The sequence below is a fragment of the Mus caroli genome, chromosome 2 (genome assembly GCF_900094665.2).
Source record: "Mus caroli chromosome 2, CAROLI_EIJ_v1.1, whole genome shotgun sequence".
In the NCBI taxonomy this organism is placed as follows: Eukaryota; Metazoa; Chordata; class Mammalia; order Rodentia; family Muridae; genus Mus; species Mus caroli.
In genome coordinates, this window is record NC_034571.1 from 36,420,162 (window position 1) to 36,435,580 (window position 15,419).

Here is a 15,419-nt window from a genome sequence, read left to right on the forward strand (position 1 = left end):
TCTTGTTTCCACTTGGTTGATTTCACCCCTGAGTTTGATTAATTTTTTTTCGGTTGTTTTTAAAGTGAGATGGTGGGGAAAGAACATGAAGTTGAGTAGGTGTGGAAGTCAGGAGGATTGGGAGGAGTCTTGGAAAGAAATATTCTCAAAATTTATATGTAAAATTTTTAGTAAAAATTTAAAAAACTAAAAGAAATTGATAGAAAAATGCTAATGTAGTAATCATTTGATTCTGTGATTTTTTTTCCCTTGTCTTTAGATTTAGAGAAAATTCCATGTGTCAAAATCATATTTGTAGAAAAGTCCTGAGTTTTGTTTTCTAAGAATTATAGAAGCCTCAGTCTGTATTTTCAACACATATTTGAAAACTTAGAACATAAAATAGATTTTATGATTTTTGAACTAATTGGTGATAAGCTGGTAACCATTAGAAACACACACTTTTATCTGACATTAAAATATGTTTTTTTTTTGTTTTTTATACACAAGATATATTTTAGAGAAACAATAGGGTTAGTTAAAAGTTGAGAGACACATATTCTAACATATTCTATTGCCTGTCTTTGTGAAATCACAAATGTTTATTACCTGGAATGGGATTCAGAAGTTGACTGCTTTCAAGACTGTAAACATTTTTTCAGATGTACAATTAAGAGTCAGAGATGTTAATTTATCTGAAATTTACCCTAAATCAAAGTGGTCAGAATAGACTCTTGCATCTTGTTACATTAAGGCACTGGGATTACAAAGTAGTAGTGAACCACAATGTATGGCTCAACAGCTCCCCTCTCTTTGATACTGCATTGAATCAGCTATTAGCTCTTTGACAGCAAGTTTTATATTAAAGTAATGCACAGCTTCCCTGGTTAATGTTGTTAGTTATATTCCTTCTGAAAGGACTGGAGAAAATAGTCTAGACAATGTAACAAACTCATCACAACCATTTAAAAGTAAGTTAGGTTTCATATCCTGTTTCAGACAAGCCTAATGAAAGTCTTTACCATGGATTACAAGCAATTTTCTACTGAAGTTACAGAAAGCTGCAGACATGACAGCAAATAAATGTGTATACTGTATAAATAAGATATATACTCATACATCTGACTGAACAAATATAAAATCTTAGTTATCAAATATTAAATGTTTTGCCATCTAATTTATAAAAATGTACTTATTAACACTGATTGTGTATAAATCTAAGAACTAAATTAAACAAAATAATTTGCATCCAAAAATTATACCAAAACTGAACATGTAAGTGATCTTTAAAAAACTGTCAGGCATCTTTAGTACAACATGCAGCACACAGCATCCTGTCAATAAATTTTAACAATGTAGTTATGTAGTAATACAATTTGTTGGTTTATATGAAAATTAATGTATTTACATGTGATCAATCTATAATAAATACATGACATATACTTAATTAGATTTTGATCAAACACCTAAAATTAGGTCAAAGAAACTAAAGAACTGATAGAAAACAGGAACATAATTCAAAGTCAGGCCAACCAAGGGATTTCATGACACCAGAGAAAGAAAATGAGGTCACAAGCAACCTTCATTTTCAGGAGTGATATGAAAAGAGACATTATTTTTACAGCTAACCATTGCACACACAATGACTATGTGTCATCTTGTGATTTGACAGAGAGAAAGTACAGCTCTGCAAGGTGGGGGACAGAATGATCTGCTGAATGACTCCTCTCTGTACTAGACCTGTTCTGAGTAGAATTCAAACTTACCTAACACTGTCTCTGGCAGGGAGAGCTGAAGAAAGAACTCAGTGACACAGACAAGTTTATAAACAGTTGGTCTATTCTAAACCTGAATTCATTAGTTAATTTTGTTTATTTAAAAGGATCACAGGGCCCCCAATGGAGGAGCTAGAGAAAGTACCCAAGGTGCTAAAGGAATCTGCAACCCTATAGGTGGAACAACATTATGAACTAACCAGTACCCCGGAGCTCTTGTGTCTCTAGCTGCATATGTATCAGAAGATGGCCTAGTCAGCCATCATTGGAAGGAGAGGCCTATTGGTCATGCAAACTTTATATGCCCCAGTACAGGGGAATGCCAGGACCAAAAAGTGGGAGTGGGTGGGTAGGGGAGTGTGGGGGAGGGTATGGGGGACTTTTGGGATAGCATTGGAAATGTAAATGAGGAAAATACCTAATAAAAAATATTTTAAAAAAAGTTGTACTTGGAGAGATATCTCAGAAATTGAGAATGTGAAGAGCTTTTTCAGAGTTCAAGTTCTCCTCAGAATACCCATGTCAGATGGCTTACAACTACCTGTAACTTTCATGCTATGAATTTCTGGCCTTCCAAAGCATCTGCACTCATAGGCTGCCACTTCCCTCCCATAAAATACATTCACTTAACTGAACATATAAGGAATACATTAAAATATAATTAAAATATGTTCAACACAACATCAAGTGGTATTCTTGCAGCTTAAACCTTTATTGTAGTATAAAATTAGAATATTTTCTAAGCCTCATCAGTTATCACTCATATCCTTAGATATTTATGATAGATTCTGTTGTAAAAAAAACTTAATGAGGAATCCAAACAGGTACCATGGCCTTTCTGTGGTATCACCTGACTTTGGAATTGTATGGAAGAAAGGCCAAGCTCCCTCAAAATAAATAAGTATGCACATCTCTTTTTCCTTGGTTACATTAAAATACAAAATATGCAATAACTTTAAAGGCTGTAATGAAAATAGAGATTGTCAACAAATACAATTCTAAACAAGTGGTCTATTTTATTATTTTCAAAACTAGCCATGAAAATCAACATTCCCTTCCTGTATCAGCCAAATGTTCTCCAAAATGCATTTCTCAAAAAAAAAGGAAGGAATAGTGAAACTCTAGTTTCTTGTCTCATAAGTAGATTTTGATATTCATAAAACTGAAACAATTTTCTCCATGTTATGTTACATTCTAATGGAAAAAGCACACATATTTCCCATTCAAATATTAAGATTAAAAATGGCTTCTGTTCACAATATGCATGAATTTTAAATATAAAATATAATGTGTTCCAAACATCCAGCTGTTATTTATTTTCATTCCCATGTAACAATGGTAAATGCACTCAAGCAAAATACAAACCAGAATTTAGAGTAAATTTTAGAGTAAATATGCTTTTGTGAAAATAGAAAGAACTATTTATTTCTGTATGGAATAAATAACTGATTATCTTAATTCTTCAGATACTTTGATCTTTTTTTTTAATTAAGGATGTTTAAAGAAGGCATAGCTTTCAAATTTTCTGTTATTTACTTACAATCAAGCCACTATTCGCTTGTCTCTTTTCTCTGGCATCGATCATTTTGTAGAAAATCCCGCCTGGATTAAACTGAGTACTCCAGACAATCACATTTCTTTGATAATGTACATCCATCCCTGTTATTCTTGAATTATGTTCAACATGAGAAATCTGCTGATGACCGCCACTGTAGTTGAATGGATATACAAAACCCAGGATGTCAGTGTCATTAGCTATGTAGAGAGCTTGATCTTCAGAGCCTGCAGATTATTGTAATAAAATACAAAATAGAGGAAATTTCAACTAGAGCAAAAGTGATGATATACTTTAAATTATCTTGCTTTGTTATTCTTTATACAGTTTCTTCCAAAGTGAAAATCAGCTAGTTTTATACCTTTATAAAACTCTTCACAATATTTGATTTCTGCTTAACACTTTTTTACAATATTCATTAGTAGTCACGTTCTTTTTTTAAGTACAAAACTTTATTCATGTGCATAAATTAAGGATTGGAAAAGGATGTCTTTAGCAAAGCACAACATACTGTGTGCTGATTTTTGGTATTTAGATGCTATTCTATGACATGTGTCCCTATAACTTTAACTATTTAAGCTTCTTCCTTCCTTCCTTCCTTCCTTCCTTCCTTCCTTCCTTCCTTCCTTCCTTCCATCCATCTTTTTTTTCTTTCTTTTTTAGGGGGTAGAGATTCATTCAACTGATGGCTTTGCAAAAAATCCATCTCTAAGCTACATCCTGTCCTGTTTTATTTTCCATTTAATAGATTTTATTCTTTGTTACATTAAGGTTTTGTAATTTTAATTTATTTCTAACTAAAATAAATTTGGATCACAGAATTTGATAATATACAATAAATCATTTACTAGTGTAAATATTACTCAATATTTATTCTTTTGTATATTATATTAATTTTCTTTCAATTTACTTTGATTTCTCACAGAAATCATGGAAATAGATATGATAACGCAATTTTATAAATGAAGAACCAAGTCTCGAATAATGAAGAGTGACTTCTTCTAGGCCATGTAGTGTGGAAAGTATGGTCATAGGATTCAGTCCTAGGATTCAAATTTAAGTACACTTAACACCATTCACACAGGATAAGTGACATTGGACCAGTTTTCTCATGTGATTACTTCTCATTAATGATATTGTGTAACTGATGATATTAAAGCTATATATTGTGTAAAATACATGAGCAATTAAAATACATATTTAGAAGTCTAGCACCATAACTGTGTTAATATGCAAATATTAAAATCTTATTTCTATATTTTGTAACTTTTCAACTTGTCACTACATGTTTTTTTTAATCCTAGTCCTTATGCCTTCATAGTTTTACAGTTGTAAAAAATATTTTTACACTTATTGAAAAAACAGAATTACTGGGCTATAAGACTGGTGCTTAAATTTTTTATTCTACTGACAAACTGCTAAAAACAAAAAGTAATTTTAATACTTTTTGCTCGATCTTTAATAATTTTCTCTGTAAATCACTTTGAACTAGACTAAAACGATAAGGCAGAGACACAAGCAAACAAGCTCTAGTGGTATAGGACTTACTGCAGCTTTTAAAATGAGCTCACACAGGAGAATTTGGAAGTTTCCAGAATAGAAACACGATATTTTTCATCAAAGGAAAATATAGTTCCCATTTCAAAATAAAAATAAGGTAGCCACATTGATTGCCTTAATATCTAAATATTTCATCTTATTCAGAATAGGTCTTTTGCTAAAATGCAATGTACAAAATTTTCCCCTTAAGATATTCATGAAGAATTGAAATCACTTTTTAATTACCTTACCTTTTGCTATACAGCTGTTGTTTTTTTCTTGAAAGTTCTGGTCACAGACACATTTATATGATCCTCGTGTGTTTAGACAGTGGTGAGAGCATATTCCAAACAGCAGGCATTCATTGAGATCTGTGAAAGAAGAGCTCAGAATCCATCTCCACCATTGAAAAATAAGGACTATCGTGACAACTAAATAGAGAACCTGAACAGCCATCTGCAAATAAGCAGGGCTAAGTCAGCAAGAAGTAAAGAAGCCACAGGTGATGTCTGTGATTTGAAACATGCCACACTGAATTAGGGGCATGAGTAGACCTGAGAACTCAGTCACATGATCAGGGGATTTGTTGACCACCCTTTTTCCCCCTCCACTTTCACTTAAGATTCCTCTGCTCCCCGCATATTGTATACTTGCCCTGATTATGTAATAAGATTGTAAGATAAAGTCATACCTCAGATTATGTTTAGTTTAGGAAAATACCTGTCTTTTATTTAGCACTCTATAGCATTTTAAAGGCTCAATGCTATACACAACCATACCTAATGACACATGAAGATGACACCATGACAGTCTATTTTGCACATTCTGTTGCCTATGTTATGGCTTTTCTCCAGTGAATCCTGAAGCTCTGTAATACCAACTACTTTCTGTGTAATGAACATTTACTTGTCTTCAGGAGGGATCAGGGATGAAGTAAAATGTATCATATTAAATCTTAATCATCTAAATTGCAGTAGGTTATTCTGCTTTGTTTAGGGTGTCAGCTCTTTCTACAGCTTACCTCTGGATTTGGTATATAAGATAAACCTGTGTTTTGTCTTATAAAAAGATTCTGATCTTTTCAATTTTTGGCTCTTCTGATTTCACATATTCACCACACCTGTACACAGTACTGTTAAGGTCTTTCTGTTTCTATTCTATAATCTTGTCTTTCTTTCTTTTGGTTATTTCAACTAAACTGTTTTGAATTTAATACAAAACAATATTTTTATAATATATATATTATAAAAGTGAAGGACCTTAACAGACTAAATTGCAAAGTCTAGTTAATACCCTTTTTCTCTTTAATATCAAATGGAAATTGCTTTTTAACAAATATATATATATATTTGACTCATTTTTAATTAATGTTCAGAATTTACTTGAATCTACAACAGAGGTATAAAAATAGTTAAAAATGGTTATTTGAATTGACAAATAATATAGTTGTGGTTATATTTCTTTGCAATAGCATAAAATGAAATATTGAGAACAGAATTTCTAAAGTTAGTAAACACACATTAAACAGGAACCGTCTACACTTTTGTCCTTTTAGGTAATCAATACAGTCAAAACTAGTGTCTTTAATCTCTCTTTCTATGTGTGTATTTGCATATAAATGATAGGCACAGATATCAAAAGAAAAATGGTTTTAATTAAAGTAGCGAACACTTAGTTTACCAACTTTCAAAGTCTCATGTTAATAAGAAAAGAGGCCACGTGAGCAGAGTTCTCAAAGTGTATAGAAACACAGCTTTCATCCATGGGTGAGTATCATGAATTAGTGTTTACATGTTGTTTGATAAAATGGAAAGTCATTTTAAAACCAGAAATTTAGGCAAATAAGAGCTGGAAGAATAGATTATTGTAGTTTTTCATGGGGCTATGGAGATGGCCCATTGGATAGCGCTGGACAAACAAGCATGAAGATCTGAGTTTAGATCCCAATGCCCCATGAGGGAAAGTAGCACAGTGGCTAGAGAAGAATCCCTGGAGCTTCCTGATCAACATTCTAAACAATCAGTGATGTTCAGGTTCAGTACCAGGCTTTATCTCACAAAAGCAATGTTGAGAGTTAGAAAGGAATGAGGTCAATCTCTAGGCACCATGTACTCACAAAATCATGAATAAATTAACAAAATAATATTTAACAGAAATATGCTATACAGACATCTGAGATTATTGAAAATTCCAATAACAAGTAAATATTATAAAATATCAAAAATACCATAAGTAGTATAGACATTGGAAAAATGCAGTATATATGGCTCTATAGTTAAAGCTCTGATGTATGTTTATATATAGCTTATTTTGAAATTATCTCTTAATTGAATGCCTAATTTTTACATGATCAGAAGTTGACAAGGAGGTCATTTAGACACTGACTTTAAATTTTTAAAGACTTACTTCAAAGGATTGCTTAAACCATGGTGCTAGGACAAAAGCTTACAAGTTCCTCAAAATGAATTATTTGCCACAGCATGAGAAATACCACAGTCAAGAAAAATGTGTCACCTCATAATATACTTTCATGGAATGAGTCTAATACTTCAATAGTTTTTAACCCATAAATTTGTAATTTGCTTTTCAAAACACAATTGTTGCAGGGCTAAATTTGTTCAGAGAGGCTTTATAGTTTCAGGGATAGTTAGCTTAGCTGTATAATCAAACATGCTCTTTGCCCCAGACTCTCTCTCCCTGTCCCTCCCCGCCTCCCTCTCCCTTCCCTTCCCCCTGCTCCCCCCTCTCCCCCATAAGTGAAATGTTAGCCCATAGATACTGCTTTTCCTGAAGAGCAGTCATTGGTTAACTTAGCAGCCTTGGGTTTCTTTATAAGCCGAGGATTGAGGGCAAGCTGTTAAGAAAATATGAAAATTACTTTACCTGCACACTCTCTGCCTTTCATGTTTCTCTGAAATCCTGGCTTACAGCGACAGAAAACAGATGTTTTGATTTGATTACAATATGCATCATCTCCACATGGATTCCCATTGTTCTCACAGGTGTGTTCAATGGGAGCTAGGATTTAAATAGTAGAATCAAAACTAATATGACTTTGGTGTTTATTTTTTATTGGAGTTTATTTTTTAATTCGAAATATTTTATTATGTGGATAATTCCCATTAAAGTTTTGCTCTTCTATGCACATACACTCTTCTTTTTTTGAGACTCACAGGGCCTAAAATGACTGAATTAATTACATTAAATACAGAGGAGAACATCTGCTTACACTAATATTGACAGCCATTGTTAAACCACACAACTTCCTAAAACCAAGTGATATAAATAATTTTCCTGAAAGGCCATCTTTACAACAATATTTACCTATCTTGTATTTTTTCTAACAGCCAGAACCTTCCCTAGAATTTTTTTTTTACAACTATTCTGCAGATGCATTCATCAGGGGCCAGAAGGCTAAAACCACAGCTTGAACCATTTTTGATTTGGGCACACTAATAAAAGTAACATGTCAGTGGAAAACAGGCTTACAATGCTGTTAGAACAAAGGAAGCCTTCCCTGTAATTTCAGTACAGTAGCCTTAATTTTGTTTCTTTTTCTCCATTAAGGAAAGTCCCTTTAAACGCAAATAATCCAGAGGAGTTTTATTATGGAGAAAAGACTGTGTTGTCTCTTACCTACATCAACTGATCAAATTCATGCTAAATCAACTATTCTATCCCATAGTCCAAAAATTAGGTGATCCTCCAAGTAATGCTAATTTAGCAAAGGTCTGACATGTGTGCACAGTGAAGAGTTGTCTCCATGCAAGAGTAGACCAATTCATGATAGAGAATCTTCCTTCTTGTACCCCATTAATAGAAACCACTCACTCTTCAGGCAGCTTTGTTCATCAGAGCCATCACCACAGTCATCAAGGCCATCACATTGCAGCTCCATGGGGATGCAATTTCTGTTACTACAAGTAAACTCATCCTTCTTACAAGGCTTGGATTTCAATGACAGTTTACCTATGAAGCATTAAGGAAGTGGTTAGTGTTTCATACCATAAAACTGAACAAACAATGTATTCAACATTGTACTAAATGCTACGAAAATACAGAATCTTCTGTCTTATAATTCAAGATATATGGGCTAAGTCAAATAGATTTTTAAAGTTTTAGAATTTGGAAAAATGAAAATATTCCATATATTAAAGAGAACTCACTTTTTATAAGAAAATGTACAAATATTATTTACAGTATTTCTGCTCCCTCTTTTACAAGGAACTCTGAGCCTTGAGGGGGAAATGTGACATATGCACCCCACTTTGAGCTAACCATTTCTAAGTTTCTTATTCTGTACACATTGACTAGTTGTGGGCTTCACTGTCTACTTAAATAGAAACATTGCGGGCAAGAACTGAGAAATGTATTGACCCGTGTGTCAGTCAATCATTTTATTGCTATGTGCACTTAGTATGCAATAATAGCTTTTGATATGACTTTTTTCAAAAAGTAGGTATTTTATAGGAAGCAGAAGACTTAGATGAGAATGAGTCCAGCATGGTTTCTGAATCATCTTTTTGGTATTGAAGATTTGTGTATCTCAGAATATTGAGAAAAATATTTTATCTGCACATAATTTGTGAAGACTTTCTCCATTCCATCTCCATTTTAACAAGGAATTATTTTAAACCAAGTTATTTTTCATGTGAGATTAATATTATCTTAAATGAAGTACCTTAGGGGGAGACATTGAATAAAGCCATACAATTTTCTTTTTAAATGCAGATGAAATGCTAGGGAGTGGTTTTCCTTCTATATGACCGTGGCAAGCTCTGGTGCCTGGGGAAAAGCCTTCATATAGTCAAAAAGGATTTTTTTTTGCTACAATTAATTTTAAGTAATAAATTTATTCTCTTATCTTTCAAGTTGTTCCCAAATCAATATTTCCAATCAAACAGATTTACCACTGCAGTGTTCTTCATCAGAGTTGTCCCCACAGTCATTAATCCCATTGCATATCTTCTCAAGTTGCAGGCAGATTCTATCATTTCTGCATCTGTAAGGCCTCGTGGGTGGGCAGAGAAATTTGACTGAAAGAACAAAAACAGAGGAAAAGAACCAACAACAAAATGACTCAAATATATTAACTTTTTAAAATGTACTTTCTTTTTAGAAAGAAAATATGGCTTTTGCTTTTAATTAAAAATAGTGAAATGTGGATACTTGAAAAAATTTAAAAGGGTTTGTTCAATTATTACAGAAAAGTATATGGTTGAAGATAATAACTGGGGTAAGGAAGGAATTTCTCTTGTTGGTTCCTGTCTTAGATAGGGTTTTACTGCTGTGAAGAGATACCATGACTCAAACAACTCTTAAAAGGCTAACATTTAATTGGGCTGGCTTACATTTTCAGTGTTTTGGTCCATTATCATTATTGCTAGAAGCATGTCAGAATACAGGCAGACATGGTTCTATATCCTGAGCCAAAGGCAGCCATGAAGAGGCCATCCCTGGCAGGCAGTCAGTAGAGGACTCTTCAAAGTAGGTGGAGTTTAAGCACAGGAGCCTCAAAGCAGACATCCACAATGACATACATCCTCTAACAATATACCTCCTCCAATATGGCCACACCTTTAATAGTGCCCCCTCCATAGGCCAACCATATACAAACTACCACAGTTCCCTACCTGGAATGACTATGTCTCCCCAGAAATAACATCACACAAATGATTCTATGCTTAAACATGGTCAAAAATTCATGGCAGTGAAGTCACTTAGCTAAACTGACTTATTTTCAAACTGTCTCCTGAATATAAACTTTATACCCATCACAAAATACTATCTTTTACCTTAATCTGAGAAGCCTCTTTTTCTAATATATGACAGTGGATACAAGGCTCATATCTTCACAAATTATAAAAAAAATAGGTGATGGGTAAGTGTACACCCTTAAACAAGTGCATCCCCTCTCAAGCTCATGGAACATTAATGAAAGGGCACAAAGGAAAAAAAGTCAGAGCTAGAAGATATGTGCAAAGGCTATAAAATGCCACCTTCTTGGTAAGACATTGCAGCCATGAACTCACTGCAGTGGTAGATGCCTTCACTGGCTCTGCATAAAAAGTAGCTTGTCAGTAATCAAGCATATTTAGAGGTTTCCACCCTTAATAAGTGAATTACTTCCCACTGACATTTTCATGGAGAGGGAGAGTCAATGTCTTCAGTTATATGCTCACTGGTCACTTCCCTGAACTCCAATACACAGTTCCTACTCAATGATCACACAGATTGATCTATTTTTTATCTAATTTTATGATCTATTTAAAACTAAATAGATCATAAAATTAAAACCAAATGTCAGAGAGCTGGAAAAGAGACTGGTAGGAAAGGAAGAGGGTTGATCAGGATCAGGTAAAATAATGGAAGAAAATGAGCTTCTGGCTCTTATGTGGATGATTGCTTAAATCATTACACATATGATTGCTTCTACATATGACTGAACAATGAATTTAATACCTTTAATAACTCAAGAGTGCTTGGGTTATGAAGAACTATAGACTAGATAGCCCAAAGACCTAGGCTAAAAGAACACACCAGTGGTCTTTACTAATATATGACAATAAATGACACCTAATGATAGCCTGCTATACTCACAGATGAGAGTGTTATTCTGTTATCATCAGGGATGCTTTTTCCTTCATCACATAGGAAGAAATATAGAGGCTAGACATTGGTGAGAGAGAGAGAGAGAGAGAGAGAGAGAGAGAGAGAGAGAGAGAGAGAGAAGACAGAGACAGAGAAGGGAGACAGAGAGACAGAGATCCAGAGAAACCTTGGAATACACAGTTCTAAAATCAGTCTTCTCAGAGCTCATTAAACCATAATGAAGAGGAGGCAGACAGAGTGTAAGAGCCAAAGGAGGTGGAGGACAACAAGAGAGCAAAGCCCTATAAATTAACTGCACAAACCTCATATGAGCTATCAGAGACAGAAGCAGAAAGCATTTGGCCTACATAGTTCTGAACCAGGTCCTCTTTGCATATATTATAGCTTTCATTTTAGTATTTGTATGAAACTCTTGAGGGGCTTTGATTACTCTTGGGATGTTTTCCTTCTGATGGTTTGCCATGTCCAACTTTGGTGCAATTTCTTTTGTTTTTATCTTATGGTTTATTTAATTATGTTTTGTTACTATGCCAAAGAAGCCTATTCTTTTCTAATGAAATACAGAAGAGTATGGACTGGGATGGGAGGGGAGTTGGAAAGGAACTGGGCAGAATAGAGAAAGGAGAAACTGTAATCGGGATATATTATATATATTATATAATAAAACCCAATTTTAAAAACAGGGACATATTAAGATTAAAAATAATTTACTTCTGATCAAGGGTAGACTATGCCTGTCAGAGCAAGTGATTGCTATGACAGAGAGAACAGAGACCTCGTGCAGGAAGAAGGCTAAAACAGCTACCAGAAGTCGAGTATCAGCTTTGATGGAGACTTCCTACTGTACCACCAAGCCAAGAAGACTGAAAGGGTAACAACCTATATTCATATTAAAACCAAATGCCTGTATGACAGTGTAAAAATACAATCAGCAATAGCCAGGGCAATATGGCACCACAAATGTCTAGTCATATTATTACAACAACCTCTGGATATTCTATCATAGCAGAAGAAAATAAATTTAAAAGCATCATCATGAAAGTGATAGAGTTCCCTAAAAAAGAAAAGAATAAATCTCTTGCAGACATACAAGAAAACATCAAAAAAGTGAGAAGAAATTAATAAATCCCCTGAAGAAAGAACCCAAAGCCAAGAAAACAAAGACCAAAGTGTGGACACTTTGCCCCTTCTTAGAATTGGGAACAAAACACCCATGGAAGGAGTTACAGAAACAATGTTTGGAGCTGAGACGAAAGGATGGACCATCCAGAGATTGCCCCACCCGGGATTCATCCCATAACCAGCCACCAAACGCAGACACTATTGCATATGCCAGCAAGATTTTGCTGAAAGGACCCTGATATAGCTGTCTCCTGTGAGGCTATGCCCTTGCCTGGCAAACACATAGTGGATGTTCACAGTCAGCTATTGGATGGAACACAGGGCCCCCAATGGAGGAGCTAGAGAAAGTACCCAAGGAGCTGAAGGGGTCTGCAACCCGATAGGTGGAACAACAATGTGAACTAACAGTACCCCCAGAATTCGTGTCTCTAGCTGCATATGTAGCAGAAGATGGCCTAGTTGACCATCACTGGGAAGAGAGACCCCTTGGTCTAGCAAACTTTATATGCCTCAGTACAGAGGAACACCAGGGCCAAGAAGTAGTAATGGGTGGGTAGGGAAGCAGGGGGGTGGGTATAAGGGACTTTCAGGGTTGCATTTGAAATGTAAATGAAGAAAATGCCTAATAAAAATTGGGAAAAAAAAAGAAAAAAGAAAAAACGGTGAACAAAATGACTGACTTCCGCACACACTCACCTTGGAAAATGTATGGAAATCGGAGGACTCTTGCAGGAGTCAGTCTCCTTTTACCATGTGGATTCTGAGGAATGAACTCAGATCATCAAAACTGGCAACACGCACCTTTACCTGCTAAGCCATCTTGCCATCCCCAAAGGAGAATGCTTTCAAAAGGAGTTATCTGTCTGACTGTGTTTGTGTGTATCATTATGTCTACATTCTATATTTGAAAGAAAACAGAAAGCCGGTCATGGTGGTGCACACCTTTAATCCCAAGCACTCGGGAGGCAGAGGCAAGCAGATTTCGGAGTTCCAGTCCAGCCTGGTCTACAAAGTGAGTTCCACGACAGCCAGAGCTATACAGAGAAACCCTGTCTCGAAAAACAAACAAACAAACAAAAAAACAACAAAAGAAAACAAAAACAAAAAAACAAAAAAAAGAAAGAAAAAGAAAAAACATGAATTATATAAAAAAAAAATGACTGACACTATAACCAGTTCAAACCTATGAATAATAGGAAAAAAGGAGAAGAATCCCAGCTCAATAACCTAGAATTTTTTTTTAATCATGGAAGAATATTTTATTAACTTTTAAAAGGACATGTCTATAAAGGTATATAACATTTACTACACACTTAAAAAAAATGGCCCCAGAACATAAATTTCCTCCATTATATAATAATCGAAACACTAAACATGCAAAATGAAAATTTCATAATCAAGCTGCTTGGGGAAAAGGCCTTTAGCAATCATTGATTGTTAATATCAATCAGTATCAATGGACTCAATTACCTAATAAAATGGCATTGTCTTACAGAATGGATCCAAAAAACAAGATCCATTCCTCTGCTGCATACAAGAAACATACTATAACATCAAAGATGGATATTGCCTCAGAGTAAAAGGTTAGAAAAAAAGTTTTCCAAGCAAATGTAACCAAGAAAGAAGCTGACACAGCGATTCTAATATCTACCAACATAGACTTCCAATTAAAATTAATCAAAAGAGATGGGGAAGAACACTTTATACTCACCAAAAGAAAATTACTACATCAAAATTACTTCTTAATTTTTTTAATGAGTATGTCTCAAAACAAAAGCAACCATATTTGTAAAATAAACATTATTAAAGCTAAAATCATACACTGAACCTCACATGTTACTAGTTGGATTCATCATTATTAGACTCTCAGCAATGGATAAGTCATCCATACAAAACATAAACATTGAAGTACAGTACTTAACAGATATTATGAGCCAAATTGACCTAACTGATATGAATATAATACTTTAACCAAGGACGATAGAACATATTTTATTCTTAGCACATAATGGAATCTTTTTTCCAAATTGAGTAAATACTTGGTCACAAAGCAAGTCTTAACAGATATAAGAACACTGGAGTAACACCTTTTATCTTATCAGACCACCATGGATTAAAACTAACTGCAACAAGAACAGAACCAATAGAAAGCCTAAAACTCATGGAAACTGAACAACTCTTTACTGAATAACTGCTGGGTCAAGCTAGAAATAAAAAAAAAAATACATAAAGGACTTCCTGGAATTCAATCAAAACGAAGATACAGCATATTCAACCTTATTGTGTGCATTGAAATTTGTGCTAAAGTGAAAGTTCATAGCATTAAGTTTATACATTTAAAAAATGGAGAGGATGCCTACTAACAACTTAAAACACACTGAAAATCTCTAGAACAAAAATAAGCAAGCATAATAGGAACAGTAGAAGGCAGGAAAGAATCAAACTGAGGACGAAAGGAAATCCATAAAATAGAAACAAAGAGAATAATAGAAAGAACCAGTCAAATTCAGTCTTTGAGAAAATCATCAAGATAGACAAATAGTTATCACTAAAAGATAGAAAGAATAATCCAAATTAATAAAATCAGAAATAAAGAGGGGAACATAACAGTAGACACCAAGGAAATACAAAGACTCATTACATTTTAATTTAAAACCCTGTATTCCACAAAATTTTTTTAAAAAATCTAAAAGAATTGGAAATTTTTCTTAATAGATACCATTTACCAAAGTTAAATCAAGATTAGAAAAATAATCTAAAAAGACCTGTACTGCTAAGGAAATAGAAAGTCATTAAAAGTTTCCAATCCAAAAGAAAGAAAGAAAGAAAGAGAGAGA

General features: G+C 34.1%; 1 protein-coding gene across 3 annotated transcripts in view; it reads right to left on the reverse strand.

Moving 5' to 3' along the window:
• Nucleotides 1–15,419, reverse strand: part of Lrp1b (LDL receptor related protein 1B) — a 1,970,757-nt gene that overhangs the window by 99,538 nt on the left and 1,855,800 nt on the right. For 2 of the 3 annotated variants that reach the window (XM_029472167.1, XM_021181392.2), the window contains exons 73-77: nucleotides 9,759–9,884; nucleotides 8,680–8,817; nucleotides 7,732–7,866; nucleotides 5,100–5,219; nucleotides 3,295–3,536 (exon numbers count right to left, since the gene is read on the reverse strand). In XM_029472167.1, coding sequence (XP_029328027.1) covers nucleotides 3,295–3,536; nucleotides 5,100–5,219; nucleotides 7,732–7,866; nucleotides 8,680–8,817; nucleotides 9,759–9,884 — 761 coding nt within the window. Of the gene's footprint in view, nucleotides 1–3,294; nucleotides 3,537–5,099; nucleotides 5,220–7,731; nucleotides 7,867–8,679; nucleotides 8,818–9,758; nucleotides 9,885–15,419 lie in introns of those variants that run through there. The other variant, XM_029472172.1, reaches the window with a different exon arrangement.